Source organism: Phalacrocorax aristotelis, chromosome 19 (assembly GCF_949628215.1).
Source record: "Phalacrocorax aristotelis chromosome 19, bGulAri2.1, whole genome shotgun sequence".
Lineage (NCBI taxonomy): Eukaryota > Metazoa > Chordata > Aves > Suliformes > Phalacrocoracidae > Phalacrocorax > Phalacrocorax aristotelis.
Genome location: NC_134294.1, coordinates 3,834,065 through 3,854,003, shown reverse-complemented (window position 1 = coordinate 3,854,003; position 19,939 = coordinate 3,834,065). Strand labels below are relative to the sequence as shown.

The 19,939-nt window shown below is 41.0% G+C and overlaps 2 protein-coding genes across 5 annotated transcripts in view; one reads left to right on the top strand and one right to left on the bottom strand.

Moving 5' to 3' along the window:
- MTOR (mechanistic target of rapamycin kinase) overlaps positions 1–19,939 on the bottom strand; it is a 68,444-nt gene that overhangs the window by 37,115 nt on the left and 11,390 nt on the right. For 3 of the 4 annotated variants that reach the window (XM_075113851.1, XM_075113852.1, XM_075113854.1), the window contains 14 exons: positions 19,810–19,902; positions 19,152–19,286; positions 18,683–18,812; positions 18,188–18,438; positions 17,276–17,317; positions 16,165–16,251; positions 15,410–15,577; positions 15,026–15,138; positions 14,479–14,641; positions 14,126–14,218; positions 13,278–13,424; positions 12,331–12,473; positions 10,972–11,134; positions 10,692–10,837 (listed from right to left, as the gene is read on the bottom strand). In XM_075113851.1, the coding sequence (XP_074969952.1) occupies positions 10,692–10,837; positions 10,972–11,134; positions 12,331–12,473; positions 13,278–13,424; positions 14,126–14,218; positions 14,479–14,641; positions 15,026–15,138; positions 15,410–15,577; positions 16,165–16,251; positions 17,276–17,317; positions 18,188–18,438; positions 18,683–18,812; positions 19,152–19,286; positions 19,810–19,902 (1,874 nt within the window). The remainder of the gene's footprint in view (positions 1–10,691; positions 10,838–10,971; positions 11,135–12,330; positions 12,474–13,277; positions 13,425–14,125; positions 14,219–14,478; positions 14,642–15,025; positions 15,139–15,409; positions 15,578–16,164; positions 16,252–17,275; positions 17,318–18,187; positions 18,439–18,682; positions 18,813–19,151; positions 19,287–19,809; positions 19,903–19,939) is intronic. The other variant, XM_075113853.1, reaches the window with a different exon arrangement.
- ANGPTL7 (angiopoietin like 7) lies at positions 3,491–8,633 on the top strand. The gene is made up of 5 exons (XM_075113857.1): positions 3,491–3,916; positions 5,634–5,734; positions 6,072–6,266; positions 7,098–7,296; positions 8,337–8,633. The coding sequence occupies exons 1-5, from the start codon at positions 3,538–3,540 to the stop codon at positions 8,504–8,506; spliced, it is 1,044 nt and encodes a 347-aa protein (XP_074969958.1). The 5' UTR covers positions 3,491–3,537; the 3' UTR covers positions 8,507–8,633.

The window sequence follows — 19,939 nt, the reverse complement described above, 5'->3', positions numbered from 1 at the left end:
TAGCCACAGGGCACTGAGCTTTTATTCTTGTCTCAGCTTCACATATACGTGCCAGAACAGCTTCCCAGAGAAGGCAGTCATTTAAACCCACCTTTGATTTAATCTGGCCCTCCAGGGACAAGAGATACGTGGTTCTAATCAAGTAATACTAATATCCTTGAACTTGGTAACATCAACCAACATTGTAAGTATAGGGTACATACTAACTGCAACCATGTTTAGGCTCAATTCTCCCAACCACTTCAGACCTACATCGTTAAAGTCAAAAAGGAATTGTCTCATGTTCTTGATTTTAGGATCTCATCTTTTTAGCTACCATGTAGAAGAATATTTCCACATATAAAATACAACGGTAGAAAACCAGGGCAATGGATTTCAGACCAAATGACACTAAATTTCTCTATCAGTATTGGGGGAAAGATAAAAAAATAGGACTAGGACCCACCCAGTAATCACAGAACTAGTTTCTCCCTAGCTATGCCCCAAACTATGCCTCTTTCCAAAAATATAAGAGGATCCTGAATTCAAGTTGTAAGTACACCAGTACTTAATAGTGGAACAGTTTCCTACAGACTGTCAACCTCTACAGCTGATCTAATCTGGCACTGACTAGCATCAGTAGCTATTGCTGCCTAAGTGACTACACTCAGATCTCCATGCAACAGGGAAAGATTCATCTTTCAAGAACTCATAAAGAAGTCAAATTCCATTAAGGCTAAGGTCTGTGCCTAGAGAGATCTGTCTGCCCAAATCTCTCTTAATGCTTCCTCAAAGGTAATGACAGACGGGAATATCTGTGCTCTTTTCCATTCCTGCATAATATGTCTGTTGCCATCCCCTTACACAGAACAAAGTATTACCTCTGTTTTAAAACAGGTAAATCAAACTACGTGAAATAAAGATGGCTTGCATTATAATACGCAAATCAGAGGCTGAACCCAAAATAAAACCCTGGCTGTCTCATTTCCAATTAAATACTCCAGTTTAGAGATGGGATTTGGAGGCTTTTCTGCACTGTTTTGTAACATCTGTTTGCAACAGTTTGGCTGAAACCTGGATTCTTCCACAATTTGTATCAAGAGGGAATGCATGGACCTATAAGTAGCTCCCTCTTCCACATCTGCCCCTCAGGATATGAGTGTGTGTGTGAAATTCAGACTGTACAAGACAGATAGAAGAGTTATGGTAAATGAGAGCAGCAGCAGAATGGATCAGAGCCCTGTGTAACACGGTGGGGGTGTTATCAGGGTGGCTTTTTGGGGCGGAGAAGCCAGAGACTGGCCTGTCCTATTCTTTGTTCCAACTTTGACAAAAACACATTTCTCATCACAGGAAGCCTGAGAAGAATTTGCCCCTGGGAATGACAGAAGCTCCAGCTGGAAGAGGGCTCAGACAGGATTAGAGGCAGAACAAAAAGGTCAGGCTTTCATCCGTGTGCAGTGGCACTTTCTGGTCTGAAGTATAAAAAGCAATTTTGCTATGGAAGTTTTCTGGAATGTCCATGACAAAAATATGAATGAAGCCTATGGTCTGCTGTGGAGGTTTCCTCAGTACTTTAATCAAATTTTACTTGCATACCTCTGGCGGTATCTCAGGTCACCAATACCACACAGAGCCTCACCAGCTGATACTACAAACTACAGTGGTTCCTGCTGAAGTACAGCACACAGGCAGTCACCCACAACAACACTCAAGACGCTCATGCTGCCTGTTTGGAGGTGTCTAATTCTGATCTCCTCCAAAAGGTCCCCTCTTCCTCCTCTAAGAAATTCAGGTTTATGAAACATCTGTATTCATATTCCACCCCTTCAGTGCTTTGATGCTTTCGTCTTCCTAAAATCCTTGCACATTCCGTGGGGTGTCTCCTACTGTTCTGCAGAAAAACTATTAGCCAGCTGTGGTGCAAATCAGAGGAAGAATCAAAGCATTTAGCAACAAGTGTAACAAAGCTAAGGAGAAAGAGAAGCTGCACCAACAAAAATTGTGCTTCCTATTTCTCTGAAAGGGGATGTCAGATCAGCAAAGCTTTTCTAATCTTTTCTAATTAAGCAGAAATCCTGCAGCCACTTTGGATCAGCAAAGGAAGTCTAGATGGGATAGCATGTCTCAGTTGGGTTTGCCCTCATTTTCTTTGTTAAAGGAGAAAGACAAGCTTTCTTGGACGCCAAAAAGTTTTAATGGCATTTACCCCAGCAGCAGATACATTTACTCCTTCATTTGCATCTTATCTCTGCCATTTATCACAATCAGAAACTTTTCAGGAAGATGCAAGAACCCACATGTTGGGCAACTCCAGAGCAGCTGGCCTGTGGAGAAACAATTTAACCATAAGGATCTAGAACAAAAAGTTGCAGCAAAAGGCTGGCCCATTGCTGAAACAGTTCTACTTTGGGATCAAATAACCATAATCAACTTTTGAGCTGTTAAAAGATATAAAAGAGGAGACTAGAAGGCACTATCTCAGCCAGCTGATACTTGATTCATATTCTGAATGTCTAAAGATTTAAGATTTACTCTTAAACCTACACTTTATGTAACTGTGAACGTTTTAATTACCCATAGATTATCCTCTCTTAAAATCTTTTTAATAAATTGGCCTCCATAATACTGGAGTTAGACTGATCACATTGCCTGTAGAAAAACCTACCTCTTGTCAATTTTAAGCAGACTGCCTTTCAGCATTAGTTAACGTCCTTTCACTTGCCCATTATGGGTAGGCAGAGGCATGGGTTTTGACTTGCATATTTTGCAGACCACCCTCAGATATCCCCCTCTCTAAAAAGAACAGTGCTGAATTCTATAAAACAAACAATGCAGGGACACTAGAGTCCCGAGAGGAGGATTAGATGCTGAACTGATGAAGTTGCTAAAACATTATCTAAATTAAGAAATACTGCAGGCATGGAGTTACCCCCTACAACTTCTGGGGAATATATTAGTGGGACTTGTTGCAGCTAGGGCTGGCTACCTACCTGCTAGGGAGTTATTGTCCATGAACTTTTATAAACACATCCTGTTTGGACAGCCTTTTCACATTCTGGACTCTAATGCTCTTATGCTATTGAACTGCCAGAACTAGTCACCAAGAGGGCTACAATCCAATAGGCAATAATTGCTGGAAACACTTCTCATTTCCTAGCCCTCTCCCACACCCCTTCAAGACAGAACTGAGCAAAGTCTCTCCTGCTCTCCCCAACCTTTCTTGGCTGAAACCTGTTTCAATTTCACCCTGTAAACACCTGATACGAACAGATGAACTGGGAGGGGCCAGAAGGCTCTTAATAGCTTCAGGGGGGTGGAGGTAAACAGAAAAATAGTATATAAGATGCTTTGAGACAGACTTCCAAAGTGCATAGACTCTGACAGGAGGGGACTGGAAAAAAGCTACTTCTTCAGGCTCCACCTTCAGAGGCTCACTTCATTGGAAGAAAGCTAGGTACCAGTCTGCTGCAGCACTTCCAGAAAGTTTCATACCTACCCCAGCCGCATTCAGACTACCCGCAGTCAGCTGGAAGTTTTCTGTTGCTGTAAGCAAAAATGCCAGCAAGATCCACTGCTCAGCTGGCGTGGCTCTGCATTGTCACCGTGTCTGTGGCAATCTACCCAGCACTGCTGCAGAAGCCTCCTAAAAGGAGAACAATCAATGGGAATGCACAGTCCAAGATGATAGGCTGCTGCCATGAGATTAAGGAGCTCAAGTTGCAAGTAGCCAACCTGAGCAGAATGCTGCAGGAGCTGAGCAAGAAGCAGGAAGGTGACTGGGTGAACGTGGTCATGCAGGTGATGGAGCTGGAAGGGAGCACCAAGCAGATGGAGTCCCGCCTCATTGATGCTGAGAGCAAATACTCCGAAATGAACAACCAGATAGATATCATGCAACTCCAGGCAGCTCAGACGGTCACACAAACTTCAGCTGGTAAGAGGGGAGTCGCCAAGCTCCCAGATACACCTCTTAACGCGCAAAATGAACTAATGACTAGTTCTTAATGCTAGCACGTCGCACTAATATGATTAGCAAGTATGCATACTGAATACTTCCATAGGCAAGTGATCTTGAGAAAGCTAGTTTGATTTGATCTGTCAAAAGTCCAAAGATCAAGCTATATTTTAATATCTGTACATCTTTTATCACAGAGTTGAAAAACTGAACAGGTACTGTATTTATACAGTGAGGAACTCAGTCTAATGTTTAATTTTCTGAGCACTACAGTACCAATCCAAAAAGAAAGGGAGCTGGCTTCGTCAGGGAATGGCTCTGGCAGTAATATCCTCTGAGTTCACAGTGCTGACAGGGGACTGGAAGTTGGTAAAACAATTACCAAGCATTACTGGAGATTTATAAGTGTATCTTTATGACTATCACTAAAAGAGTGATCCATTATTTGAATGATAATTCTCAAAAACTCAAAGCTGTAGGCGATGCAAGACTCAAACTGTGATATAAGACTAGCCAGAGCACAGTTAAATTGTTCCAAATTCTCTCTTCCCTGAGGGAAGATTTCACTGCACACAGTGACTGCACAGGCCTGTACTAAACGTGGAATGCAGGTGCATTTTGTAGGTCAGCTACCTGTAAAGCCACTTCTAGAAGTAAGTGACATTTTTGTTGAGTTTTCTCTTAACATGAAATTCACTGCAACAAGCTTAAAACTTCCTTAAAAAGAGCCTGCTGTTTTCTGGGATGAGTTTGCCAGAACCCTTTGTTTGGATTTTGGTTTTTTTTAAAGGCAAAGGAAAAACTTGTAAACCTATTTACTAAATTCTTCTTACAAAAAGTTCCACTTGGCTAGTTTTCACACACCACTGTTTACAATAGGTCTTAAACAAAAAATTTACCACAATGAATCTCTTTGAAGCTGTAGTAAAGGTTTGGAAAAAATACAATAACACAGAGAAGGAACTGGCCCAGAAGGTATTTAAAACAGACACATCTCACCTCACCACGTAAGAGACATTTAGTCTGTCCGAAACTGGGAACTGTCAGAATGGATAAAGGCCTGCTTCAGCTAGTTTATCTTCCTCAAAAGAATAGCTGTGCATTTTACCATTTTCAAGTCAGCTCCTGAGGCTTGCAGAGACTGACAGATTGACTGCAGCTAAAAACCACCATCTCTGTCACAGACTCTAGTGCAAGAAGTGCCGAGCAAATATGCCTCATCCGCAAAGTTAGCTAACCTGTTCAAGCACACAGTCAAAACAAGCATCTGGCAGTGGGCCTAGCCACTCTACTAGATAAGCTTTTATTATCTGGGAGGGGGACAGCAAATATACACCTTTTTACCTTCTAGCACAGACACACACCACAGCAATGTGAAGAGAAAGTAGAGATGGCTCTTTGGATAGGAGAGGTAAAAAAAACCCAAAACCAACCAACCAACACCAAACAAAAACCAACCAGCCCAAAAAAACACAACAAAAAAAAAGAAAACCTCACAAGGTCCCAGTGCTACAACCTCTTTTTCTAACGCATGCATTGATCAAAACTAAACCATTTCAGGAAAACATTAGACTTGTGGGAAGCCTTCTTCACTTAATTACTCTTTGTACTACAAACTAAGCTTTACAGAAACCACACTTAGAGCGACATAGTTCCTGCTGTTCAGATTCTTACTTTCTGGTTCTGATTCAAGTAGATGCTGTCTATGACTGCTCATCACTTTACCAGAGGAACTACCGAATCTCTGGTGTTTACAAGCTACCTCATGATGAATTTTTGGGGAGTCCAGATTTGGAGGTAAGGATGTCAAGTATGTAATCTATATTACATGTCTTTTTAAATATAACCAAGAAGTACTTATCTACCAGAGATGAAAAGGGCACATAGCGAGTTATAATATCATGCACTTTCAATCAGCATCTTTATGCAGGCAAACTTCAAGGAAGGAACGAGTGCACATTTAAGAGGGAAAACAGAAAAAGGGGTTCATTTAATACATTTTTCCATTACTTTTAAACAGAATAGGAATTTCTTCAAGTTGTGAAATCTGGATCAATGACTTGTCTTGTGTTAAGAGACTTGAACGTTCCTAAGTCTACTGACAAGTAAACACTGTCTTTTTTTCCTGTTCTAGGTGTTCTGTGACATGGAGACAGATGGAGGTGGCTGGACTATCATCCAAAGACGTAAAGTTGGTTTGACATCTTTCAATAGGGACTGGAAACAATACAGGGAAGGATTTGGTAATATTCGGGGAGATTTTTGGCTGGGAAATGAAAATATCTACCGACTTTCAAGACGCCCCACCATTCTGCGAGTGGAGCTGGAGGTAATGAATAAGCCCTTAATTTCACCAGCAAAAGGTTTTTGTACAAAGTGATTCTCTAGTAGCAGATACCTTCTATCTCTATACAAGGCCCAAAGAATTTGCATGCTTTAATTACAGAAGGAGGAGGCAGGATAGATCTAGTGACACATTCAAGGACAAGACAAAATTATGTTCCCCACTGTGCAAAGTCAGTAGGACAATCTTCTCTCTGCATACAGGTTGTGTCTTAGGGAACACATGGGGCTCTAGAGAATCCTGCAGAACCCACTGCAGACAGATCAAACTGCTGACCACCTCAGATTTAAAGATTCACAGAGATATCCCACAAAGTTTTAAAGAGACTGAGTCTTCTCCTTTTGCAGCATTTCCTTCCAGCCTGTGTACAAAAGTTAGCATTGTACTACTGCAAAACAATTTCTACAGTCTGCTAAAGGCTTGGGTTTGACTTAGACTAGTTTATAGCTCGTATGATAGCTTTAAGGGATGGGATACGTATAATGGAAAAAGTGAGCTGAAAGGCTTTTAGCTAAAAGTCACTCTTTCAGACAGAAAAAAAAATTACTTGAGACAGCACGCTATGAGACAATATGTTGAATGCAAGATCTGTGCACCAGGCTTCCATACGTATTGTTTAATACCAGTGCAGATAAGACTTGATATGATGCTTTGCTCTGGAAAGTTTTTTCTGCCGTCTGAGACAGAAAAAAACTCATTAAAAATCTAGGTCTGAGGAAAAATATGCAACATGAACTGTATATAACCATAGATGGATTAGTCTTTTCATAACTATTCTAACAGGACCTTTCTTCTTCATTCTTTCCTCTGTGGCAGGACTGGGAAGGTAACATACGCTATGCACAATATAAGCAATTCACCCTGAGCAATGAAATAAATAGCTATCGTCTTTTTGTGGGGGACTACTCTGGCAACACGGGGCGCGATTCCCTAAGGTACCACAACAACACCGCCTTCAGCACAAAGGACAAGGACAACGACAAGTGCGTGGATGACTGTGCCCAGTTCCGTAAAGGTAAAATACACATAAACGCCTTCCTCTCCTGAGAGAGCTGCCTGGGTAATTTGTAGAGAGCCCAAGACTCCCTTTTTCTAAGTACCCAGTAAGTAGCATCTGGATGGCAAATGATGGGAGAGGTGACCAATTCTGGAACACACATTTATCAGTTATATGGGAAGTCTGGCAGTTAAAGCTGATTTACAGAGAGCCAGACTGTATGTTTTAGACATCAGCACTCTTCAAATGATTAACTGTATGCTCTCACCTACACATACTGTTATCCAGCCCACTATGTGTATCTGCTAAGCTGCCAGACTATCTCAGATGTTGATGCAATTCAGTGATGCAGGGAGTTACTCCTGTATATCTATAAGGTTTTTATTTTTTCTTATATTTTTATGAGATTTTAAGTTGTAGTATTAGGGACTTGTAATCATTCTCCTGTATTATTATCCTACATGCACCTCAAGGTTCAACCTGAATTCTAATCTTTATTCCTACTCTATTAAGAGCCTCTAATGAGGTTACTCTCTTCATTCAATTTATTATCTTTATATGAGGTCTGTCACAAAGATAATTGTCTTCACTGCGTCTTGCCCTTTATTTTTAATTTCCCTATTGTGCCCCTGCGTGACATTCAAACAAAATTGTTGATATCAGTCTCAATAAAATATGCAGCTTACTTGCAGAGTACAGAAACCTTCTAAATGCCTTAAGATGCCCAAGCTAAGAACCCAAATTCGTTTCCTAAGCTAACGCTCACAGTCAGAGACAGAAACATGTCAAGGAAATAGTCTAAGAGGAATGAGCAACTAAGCGAAAAGCTACTGGTCTAATTTGACTATGGAACTGTGAAGCGTTTATGTATTTAGTATCTATGTAAAGTTTTTGATTTACCTGCAATCCCAGTTATTAGGGCCATAGGTCCCTGGGATTAAATGATGTGTGCTGGTCACTCTCCTCAGAAAAGAGCAATAATTCTTATTATTAATACAAAACATACCTGTTTAAAGTAAATGGCTCACCAGGAATCTATTAATGTGTTTTCTGAAAAGGTGGATATTGGTACAACTGCTGCACAGATTCCAATCTGAATGGGGTTTACTACCGCAAAGGAGAACACACGAAGAACATGGATGGCATCACCTGGTATGGATGGCACGGATCAACCTATTCATTGAAGAGAGTTGAGATGAAGATCCGGCCAGAGGACTTCAAACCGTAGAGGGAACCAGTATTTGATTGTACAACTACCTGATGCCACTGCACAGAAGGTGGGCAACAGACAGCTCAAAATCAGCCAAATAATTGTTCATTTCATCTAATACGTGCAACAGCTACATACTGGCTACGTATACACACAAACACTAAGGCACACCAAGCACCAGCCACAGCCACTAGTGTTATCGGGGCTCAAACTTTCTTCCTCTTAAGGCTCTTTCCGAAAGGAAAAAATACTGTGTTAGAATAGGTTAGAACAGTATGCACTTACAGCACCTTCAGAAAACCTACTGGTGTGTTTTCATTAGCATTGTGACTGTGGGTTGCCTTACTGTTAACCAGCTAGGCAGGGACTGAACAAAGAAAGCCTCCTTGTTGCTTTTCCTCCAGTGTCCAGAGTAAGCATCACTGAGTAACTCCTTCCAAGAGGGACTCAAATCACAGGAATTACCTACTCATTTCAAACCGGAGGAATCAGTCAGAAGCATCCCTGATGCACCTTTCTTTAGTGCATAGTAAGTGGCTTACATTCCCATGGAGGAAAAAAAATGAAGCCCGGGTTCTCTCCTGAAGTTTGACTGCCATCTTCTGCTACTGCCTCAAGTAGGTCCCCGCAGAGGGCTGCACCCAGCAGATAGTAACCCTGGAGGAAGGGTTTGTCCATAGGGTCTGTGATGCTTATTCCTATCCACAGATCACCTAAAGGTTGATAAACTAGAAAGCAACTTTCTGGGCTGCCATCAAATTGTGTTCTGGTTTCAACATAAGTGTGCTATATGTCAGTAAGACTAAGAGAAACAGCAGGTTTACAAAAACACCCAGCCACCCAGTCAGAAAACTCCACTCCAACACTTAAAACCACTGTATCCATGAGCAAAACACTAGTACACACCAGCGAATCTGCAAGTGCCAAAAGTTAGTCAAACATAAGGCAATGTTTGCTAGCATACAGTGCTGAGGAATATTAAAATCTGTTCTGGAAACTACCCTAATTACAAGTTACCTAGAGATGTTATGTCAAAAATCAGTATGTTTCTCACTTACATAACACAGTGTTAAAAGTAACAGTTAAAAAAAAGGCTCCTCCTGTAGCCATACTGTTGTTTGGATACGTTGGAAAACATAGTTACAGTTAATATATCTATTTTTAATCACCTGAAAGAGTTTGAATCTAATTTAAATTGTTCAGTCGTGTGTAAAATGGGAGATAAAGGTGTCTCGGGAATTGCGTTACATATGTTTGACTATTCATACTGTAAATTTCAACTGTGTGGAGCTATAGTTGGAACTACTTTAACTGTGGTCTATAAAATGGATTTTTAAAGGTTTCAACTTTTTCATTTCTAATAAATTGTCTTTCATTTTTAATCCTGCTTTACTTCAAGTCTTTGCTCCTTAACTTGCTTTTTGATACACCAAGAAACAGCTGCACAATGATTGAGGCCAGGAAAAGGGAATACACTGAATTCTCTATTTTTCTCAGAAAAACAAGAGAGGACAAAGGATGAAAGAATATAAGAGAGGAAAAAACCAGAAAAGCACAACTCCTAGAAAGTAGGAGGGCTGAAAAATTCACTGCATACAAAGCTAAACTTTTGCTCAACCAAAAGCAATTTGTCCATCTCAAATGGTAGAGTTAACATTTCTGTGATATGAAATGGAGATCCACATTTTAAAACATGTGGTTTAGCACCAAATCCTGCGCAGGTGTTTCAGGCTAACATCCTTCTTGTCGACAAAGCTAAGGAAACAATATACTTTTGTTATAATATCTTCTATTTGATATATGAAGAATGAGACCGGTCTAAGCTACATGAGCAGAAACTGATGTGAAATTTTAATTGACAACTTCAGCTTTTCTGGCTTATTTACATGTAGGTGTAGAAACCTCTCTCATCTAACTTACAGCTACTCCATGACATCCCATATTGAACTTTAAGGGTGACAGGTGGAAATCAGAAGACTCCACCTTTTCCTGCAGGCCTTCACACAGCTTCTATCATAATTTTAACCACATAACACAAGGGCAAAACTCAGCAGCTATGAGCATACATCTGCAAGCTAGTTAGTAAGCCTAGAACAAAGTCTTGTGACAGAGACTTAAGTCCTGAGAATCGTCTAGATGCATTCTAATGGTATCCTAAATTGGGTACAGATGCAAGAGCAGAGATCATCAGTTGTGGTCCTACCTGATGAGAGACTCTAGGATGGCCGGGGTGGGACCCTTTTGAAATTCCAGCTCCTTGTAGTGAAGGGCCTTGGCATATGCTCGACACTTTGCAGCTCTTTCCCCCAGGAGGACAATGCCATTATCATCTCTCAAAGGCAGTGGACCCTGGGTAGAAGCACATACATCAAAAGCAGGATGAGTACAGAAAAAGAAAGTATGCCTGAACTGTTCAAACCCTTTCCATAGGCATCAGCCAGCTAGCCAGCATTAGAAAAAGAGTTGCCTAACAGCATCTCTACCTTGTCACTGTGTTCCATGAATTCTGCCAAGTTCAGCAGTGTCTGAGTGACTTCTGCAATGTCCTGAGAAGTCAGGGCCAATTCAATGCTTCGGATCAGCTCATCCTGCTGGTCTTCATTCAGTTCAGACCAGCATGAAACGAAAGCAGCATTAAAGAGATCTCTGAGGGAGAAAGCAAAAGAGAGTGAGTGGTGAGGATTGATTATTCATGAGAAAAAGTCTATTTGACAGTGCGCTTGCCTTCAAATTCGTAGGAGAGCTACAAAACGCATTTAGATGCCAATCTGCAGTAGTGATTAGCTTTTATACAGCTAACTTCTTTTAATATAATATTAATAATGTGTAATACTTAGTGAAACCTGCATTTAAAAAATATATAATAGGATGAGATACTACAAGAGTAGAAATATTGTACTATCACATGCTAGCAAGTATTTTAAGGCTAGACCAAACTCTTCACAGCAGCAAGGATGCTCTTCTGCTGTGATGAACCAGGCCTTAGATCTCTCTTAGATCACAAGTGAATGTAGTAAAAAAAAAAAAAAAGATGGTACATTTTTCTGGACACACATGCTGCAACACTTGTGTCTTCTGTGCTCACTAGAGGGCTGCAATAGCTGGAGTTTGCATTAGTGGCAAAGCTTGCGGAGGAAAGGTGATGAAAAACAGATAGAGTGACAGCCCTTGCCACTGCTAGTACTGTGGAGAAATACTGTGGGATGGGTGTCAGATGCATGGAGTATAAAGAGGACACTAGCATTACCTCTGCCTACCTCGGAATTGCTGACTTTTCATCATGCTGTTTGCCCTTCTATTTGAAAAATGATAAATCTCACACTAAGACAAAATTAAACCAGGAATGAGTACTTTTCTAACCACAGTAGTCAGATTAATATGCACCGAGATGTGCAAATGTATATCATCAAGATGAGATAAAATTGGCAACTGCTTACAAAAACTCAAAGTTTCTCCAGACATAAAAAAATGTTGGTTGCAAAAAAAAGCCAAAGCACTACAGCTTATTCCACTCAGAGGCATTTTTTATTCACCCACAGTAGATCCTCAAAACTATTCCATACCCTGCTGTTTTTCCAACTTCACTTTTATGTGCCTTGTGTTGTATTTCTAGGCTAATATGCAGAATTCCAGTGAAAGATTTTGTGCACATCACAGAGCAGCCAACTGGAAAGGGTGAAAATGACATCAAGTTGCCAGCTATTTGATTTGTCCCAATGCAGGAGCTATCTCTATTTATGGAGCCTAAGAGCTTTTAAGTAACTTTCTTTTTCCTTATAATATCTGGCTTGCATCTGCAATTTCAAGCGATTTGAAAAAAAAACAACCCAGAATTACTCTACCGAGCCATGGGATTATATGCCTGAGCCAGGGCCCAGCACGAGCGCAAGGATGGTGAGGAGGAATCTTTCAGTAGCTCCAGGCTCAGTCTTCTTAACCATTCTAACCAGTCATCTTTGGAAACTCTTCTTGCTGCTCCCCAGGCCTGCAATACAAAGCAAGACAATTCAGCTATGAAATAAAAGCACTTTCCAAAAGCAGTAGAAATCCATCAGCAGGCAGCATTACTTCTTCACAGCTCCAAATTACATTGCCGAGTCTCCCTTTTCAATTTCTTGAACTCCATTATCTTTACCAGATATTTGCAGCACTTCAGTCTCATTTCTAAGAAATCGTCCCTAAATGTACTCCTGTCGTGACATGCCAAGTATTTAATATGAATAATTCTTTCCCTACAAAAATACATCAAGAGCTGAAGCCACTGCTGAAGCATCAGCTTAAAAATGTAATTCTAAATGCATTAAGTCAAGTGTTTTCAATCCAATCCATCCCACTACCGACTGCATGCTACATGCATTAACTGTTTGGATTGGCCACTGCTTAGCTATCAAGTTCTATACTGGATTCAGGAGAATATAGAACTAAGATATAAAAGAAGTGGCTGATGGAAAAAGCCAGAGGCTCTGAAACAGATGTCTCTAGAAGCTACAGATGATTCCTTGTGATCTAAGAAGATTTGTTTATATTTCACATAACAAGAAAGCGTCAAGGTTACTTCATGGCCATTAATAGTCTGATAATTCAGCTGCTCCTATCTTTAAAGCTGCTTAGCACCTTCTGATTTTGAAGAGAGTCTCAGACACTACTTTGACCTCAGTTTTGTACAGAGCTGGCAACAGAAGAGATGTAAACAGACGTAGTTTAGATGCACTGGACAAAGTCCTTAGATGTGACACAATAGCTTCTGCCTTCAATAGCAAGCTCATGCTGTGCAGCGCTCCGGTCTTACCTTCTGCAGGTTGATGGTGCTAACATGCAGTTTCTTCATGGGACCTGTTTCCACAGGACCACTGGCCAAAGTTTCTCCCTGGTTGCTTCTCAACATTCGGTGCTGATAAATCAGGGGATCCTCCTCTTCATCAGCAAGAGTATAGCCCTACAATAAATGGCTTACAGTGAAGATCACGCCCACACATACAACAGCAATTTTCTACAAGCCAAACAGACGAAGCCAGAGCACTATCCAATCTCACAGCAAAATATGTGAAGCAGACAGCTGTGTTTCGTTACGATTACACCTTATAAACCAGAGAACTTCAATGATATCCCTTTTCTATTCAACATAACTGTTAAGAAATCTTAGCTCCTAGTATTAAAATCCAAAATAATACACCTTAAATCAAGCACTCTTTCCTATCTGACTCCCTAGTAAGCCGTGGAACAAGCAGCTCACTGCTGTTCTCATAGGTCAAATTGCAGAGCCGTTACTGAGTTTCTGAAATACTATCAAAAATACTGAGATAACTAGGTCTCCTTAAGCCCTGAAACTGTGGAAAAAACATAGGGTATAGTCACATTTAAGAACTACTGAGAGAAAAAAAGTCATGACACTGGCTACAAGTCTAAGTTCTTACCTAGAACTTGCAGTGACTTTTCTATAGGAAATTATTGTCAGCTGGTATTTTTCCCAATGCAATCTCAAGTCTCCTTAAAAAGCTGTACTTAACGCACAAATACAGCATCAGCCACTCTTCACTTTATGAGTAACCCAAAGTGAAGTTTTCAGCTACATCTGTTTCAACATGAAAACATCCCCAGAGTACCCTTATGCAAACAACTATATACTTGTCTACTCACCTTTACAATTCTGCAGATAAGAACGTCATAGCGTTGATGGTTAATTCTGTGTCGCACCAGAACTTTGTTCACCATCGGGATAAAAATCTGGTACTGTACAGGGGAATGCATCAAAAGCTAGTTACTCAGCGTCACCAAGAGCAATAAAATCCCACCTTTGCTTCACTGGTCTTATAAGAAACCAATTCAGGAAGCTCAATTTCAGTAACTCTCAATTCCAGAAACAGCTAAGAGAAGAAAAATCTGTTTTCTTTAAAATCCAGAATGAGTATGTTACAAATATTCAACTTTAAAGCCTTGATCTTTGGACAGTTCCTCCTTCTATGAGCTTTCAAGCCTAAGAAGAATATTACCTTCTTTCCCAGCTGGAACACCAGAGAGGAGAGGGTGTCCATTGCAGTTGTTCGTAGCTCAGGACTCTGATCTAGCGTTCGCACGATGGGATGAATAATCCGTGAAGCATAATCAGTGAAATCCAGCGACTCTGTCAAGCGGTCCACTGTTTCTAGAGCAGCTCTAAAGTCAGAGCAGAAAGAAGGGAGGACTTATCTCTTATGGTATAAGACAGGAGAAATGAGATATAGAAATACATAAGTGATTCACTCTCAGTCCTCCTAGGCATCAACAGTAATAGGAAAAGCATGTTTCCAGAACTCTGTTAATGCAGCTAGTACTTGCAGGACAGCTTGCAAGTTGCAGTGACTAAAATGCTGGCAGGTGAGAACTAGAAAGTAATAGTCTATACCCAAGAAAAGCCAGTAAGAGTGCTGTGACATCCAACCAAAAATAACCTTCCATAATTTAACACAGAGAAAACCCATGGAAGGAACTAAGAGGTATTTCATTCTAGAACTTGGATATCACAGGCAAAAAAAAGACTGCAAAGCCACCAGCACTTACTTGCGAGCCACCACTGGGACATCTGGGGCATCAAATAGCTTTACAATGGGAGGTAGCAACAAATGAAGGTAGTCATCCAAGTTAGCTCCAAAGAGCTGGATCGCATTCAATAGCTGGAGGGAAAAATGACCCAATATGACCCAAAGTCATGAAAGAGATGCATTTTAAATAAGTCAGTATCCAATGAAAAGTTGCTTCAATCCTGCACTTTAAACAAAAGTACTGTCTGCATCATTTCACACCAAGCCACTGCCGAACTGCACGTATCCTGTCTGCTTGCAACACACAAGCAGCAGAAGGCCGGCTAGAGCACAGCCCATTGTTGGGCACGCACCTGCCTCGGCAACACCCAAATCACCCCACCTGCTGCAGCTTCCCACTCACCTTGACAGAGACAATGCGACTCTGACTGTTGTCATGCATGAAGACCCGTAACATGTGAGGAATGAGCTGAGGCAGGTAAAGTTTGAATTCACCTCCCAGAGCTACCACAATTTGCTCGATAAGTAGGATAATTGTGCTCTGTATGGAGTTGTTCATGACCCAGAAGTCCTACAGCAGAAAAAAAAGAATGGGAAGAAATTAAACAGTTTTTCAACTGAGCTGTACCAATTACAGGAAAAGTAAACTGTTGGAGACAGTCTCTAGATAAATTCAGGATTGCAGGGAAGGACCATACTTCCCTTATAGACTAATATAAATTGACAGTTCCAGTCTGTTTTTAAACACTCTGTGCCTTCAGTATATTTATAGCTGTTAAAAACAGCCTCTAAGCAACTGATTTTTCCTAATCCTTCTGTGTTTGCAAACAGTAAGTGAAAACGAAGTGAAATGCCACCGATTTATGAACTCCAAACGCCTCTTGCTAAAACTGTTTCTGAAAGCAATAAGTGCACAAAATCAGAGTGCTCAAAAGAACTTTGGTGCTAGCAGAACCTAGGAGCTGATCTAATTGCAGTTACTAGTAATGATGTATATTATTGTTTCAAATGCATGTTATTTCAAAATACAATTACTACTTCAAATCATGGCATTCTGCACTTCATATGAGTTTATGAAATAATGGATACATTTGGTGATGACAGAAACACTATCCACTTTTTTCTGACACCAAAATGCTGGCTTAAGGTTGTACTCACTCTCATCAGGGTGACAATTTCATCCATATAGGGCCGAATATGACTTCTCACAAAGGATACCAACATCCCTAGCTGCTGGAACAGGAACTGGAAGGAAGAAATGTGTAGTGATCAATGTAGCTTATTCAAACATCAAAGCAACACGGGGTAAACGGCGTTTCACAGGCCAACTGCAAGCTCATTTACCAAACAAACAGCATGCACAGCTCCTACATGCTCAAAATATGAGGCTAAATTCTTGGCAGCTTCAGCTCAGCTGTTTGGGGTGGAGAGAGAGTAGTTTTGGTGGTTTTTTTGGTTGGTCATCCCACCACAACTTGCATCAAAAATTTTGAGCTCAAAGCCTTAAGACAGTCAAGCATACGAGAGAGGGGTTTATAATATGTCCGTGAATTCATAAAGCGTCAGAACAGACTTGCAAGCATGAACACCTCGACTACAGAGCTTTGTAATTTAGGTTTGAAGGATGCTTCCAAAAATTTAGCCCCTAATCCCTTCCCCCTGCCTGTAAACTGAACTGGCACACATTTTAAGATATTCTTTCTGTACTCTTTCCCATCCCCACCAAGATATATTGGTGAAAAGTTACTGGGGAAGAGAGTTTGGTCCTTGCCAGAAATATCACATTTTTTGGAAAGATGGTTGATTGTACCATAGAGGAATTTTGACTGACACAATTTTATTCACATAACTATGACAGCTTTGCAATTCCTTCTGCCCCAATACAATCTTATGCACTCAACTCATCTTTTGTGATTGGTAATGAAATAACGTGGGTTTAAATTTCTCCACAAAATAAGTGTTTATAGTCTTTTTTCTGCTAGGAAAATATGAAGATATAGGTTATCATATATTAAATTTCATTTCTTCATGCAGTATTTTAAGACTATGGTGACAAAATACAAAGCAGAGCTCAGAAAAAGAGATAACAGATTTTTGTGAAAACTAAGGAAGAAATAACATCAACTACTTTAATGAAAGCAGTACACCTACATTTACCAAAAATGAACCCTGAGCTCCTGTACTGTGCCTTTTTTTGGTGTTGTGAGAGGATGCTTACATATAGGACAAGGACCTGCCTCCTTTAGGCTTTAGTGTCACGCGTACCCACCTCAGCTCTTCTCCCCAGTACACTTTCACCATCTTCTTTTACCTGAAAATTTTTAAACAGAGTGTGCACAACTGCATAGCTTTCAAGCAAGTTAGATCAGTCAGGTCTAGGAGTTCGGCCAACCCAGGCGTGTGAGATGTTTTCCTTCCAATCTGAGAAGTGGTTCAGTCTGGGAGAAAACAGTGGTTCTATAGCAGGGTTGGGATTCTGCTAAGGGAGCACCCATCCCACCTATAAAACACAGCACCAATAACTAGTACAAACTGCCCTTCCCACCCCAGAGATTTCAGCTGCCTGAGGAAAAGGCTTGGTAAACAGCAGCCATCTCTGGTTCGGTGAACCCTAAGCCCGTTATTACCTTCACACAATTCTCATTTCCTTCTAAAACTGTAACTTAAGTGGGAAGGAAGAGAAAGCACTGCTGTGGAATCACCACCCACACTGCTCTGAATGTTAGCAGACTGGAGCAAATTGAATTTTCCTTCTCACAGATGAGCCAAAGTACGTGGTTGCATCAGAAATTTAAAGAATCTACCTCTATTACTTAATAATACTGTTGCCAACAGCACATTAATGCAGAGATCACTGAAAGCTCTGGAAGCTGCACAGGCTGTTTTCCTGAACAAGACCAGCTTGAAAAAAAAAAACAACCACAGAATCAAATATTGGCCTTCTAAGGATTATGCTCAGAAGCAGCTGATTCAATAAGAAGCATAAAAATTGTTTCCACTGGATATTCTACTAAATGCTCACAGGAGAGAAAAAGCAAAGCTGAACCTCACTTCTGCAGCATGCTTGGCAGCAACACACAGCACAGCAATGCCCAAAGCCAGTCACATTCTCTTTTAAAGTAATGGATTCTTATGTTAGGGCAGTGGAACAGGAAGAAGGAGTGTTCCCTAGTACACTCACCTCTCGGATGGCACCATCACAAACCCGTATTACATTAAGGAACGTTGGCATGACCTGGGGCAGGAACTGCACACACTTCAGCCCAAGAGATTTGAAAATAAAGGTGATGGCCTGAACTACCATAGTGTGGTGCTGGGACAAGGATTGGTCTCGAAAAATTCTCATCAGTGCCACCATAGAGACAGCAGGATAGAACTCGTCCAGAGGGAGGTTCCCCATGTTCACCAGCATCTCACTGGTACTGTAGTCCGCTAGGAGAAAGAAGGCAGTGTCACAAGCTACATATTAAATGGTCTTGAAGCACCCTAGTATTAGGCACACTCGGGAGCATCCGAGCATCAGGTGAACACATGTACACTAATAATTTGTTTGGAAGAGGAGACAAACTGGTAACAACAAAACCAAACAACAACAAAATAATTTTTAAAACTCAACAAAGTAAGACCTGTTTGTAGAGTATAAAGCTATTCACTTGAAAGAAATTCAGGTACTTACAAGAATCCTGGCTGGATTTGGACTCTGAGAGGCTGACGGCTGAAGCATCTCGTGACTGATCAATCATGCCAATATTCACTTTGTGTTTGTAAGGGTCCAAAGCACCCAGCAATCCTAACACACGAATAGCCTGATAAAACAGAAAATCCATCAGAACTTCATCAGCAAGGCAAAAGTCAACACATGAACCCACATGTTTGGAAAGGTCCTGATGATTAAAGAGAGAAGATCTGAAACTAGAGTGACTGCCCAGAAAAACCAGTGCTTCCCACTCAACAGCTGCAGGCCATTGCACAGCCAACACACTCACCATCCTAATTCTGTTTATTGGACTTCTACCAGCCACAACAATGATCTTTCACCTCTCTCCCCACTCCACACCCCTTGAATCCATGCAGACGTATTTATCCGACAGCTCCCTCTCCCAAAAACTTTCAGAAATGGCTGTGTAATAGCTTCATGTTCACACCTCTCTGCGGGTGCCCTGGTTCTGCTCAGTCTTCAGGAAGTTCAGAAGCACCTCCAGCAAAGTTGGGTACTTCCTGTATGGTTCCACCACATAACCAGTGCTGGCCACAAGCTGTCCCAGTGTCCAAAGAGCCACCTGGAAAGATCAAGCCCAGGGAAGATCAGTTTTGACCAGGGAATTTACAAATTTAGTATGTGTCCGGATCCATCAGTCATTTAACTTCTGTCAGGTTTCTTTGAGCATTTTAGGATCACACTGCAAACCACAGCCCATGGTGTGAAAGCCTCTATAAAGAGTGGGTTTTATTAAACACCAGCAAAAAAAAAGTTATAACAATTTGTTAGACTCTGACCGTCATAACTGCCCTCACTCAGAGATACAATTCAAACAGGCATTCAATTCTGTGAGTCCAAGCCTTCTGATAAAAACTGCTGCCTTTTTTTTCTTTCTTCTTTTTCTTTCACAACTCTATACTATGTCACAACAGGCAGGCACTGCAGTCCCTGAGTGGTGTGCCACGAATGTGACCGTGCACTCCACAAGAGACACTTGAGTGATTTAAAGGTTCATTTTAGCAGTTATGATGGGACACATGGATATTTCGTTACAGCTTCGGTCACAGCAGATGGCAAGTTTAGAGCAGTTGTCAAACTCTTACTTGTCTTTTAGCCAGCAGGGAGGAGTCCTGTAGCATGTCCATGATTATAATGAAGAGCTCATCCACCCACTTCCTCATCTCCAGCCCACTGACCTATTGAAAGACAAAAATTAAAGCCCTTCATCTAGCA

Coding starts and splice junctions, on each gene's coding strand:
- ANGPTL7 (XM_075113857.1), top strand. CDS start 3,538: ATGCCAGCAAGATCCACTGCTCAGCTGGCGTGGCTCTGCATTGTCACC. Junction 5,735..6,071: donor TGGGGAGTCCAGATTTGGAG/GTAAGGATGTCA, acceptor TTCCTGTTCTAG/GTGTTCTGTGACATGGAGAC. Junction 6,267..7,097: donor TTCTGCGAGTGGAGCTGGAG/GTAATGAATAAG, acceptor CCTCTGTGGCAG/GACTGGGAAGGTAACATACG.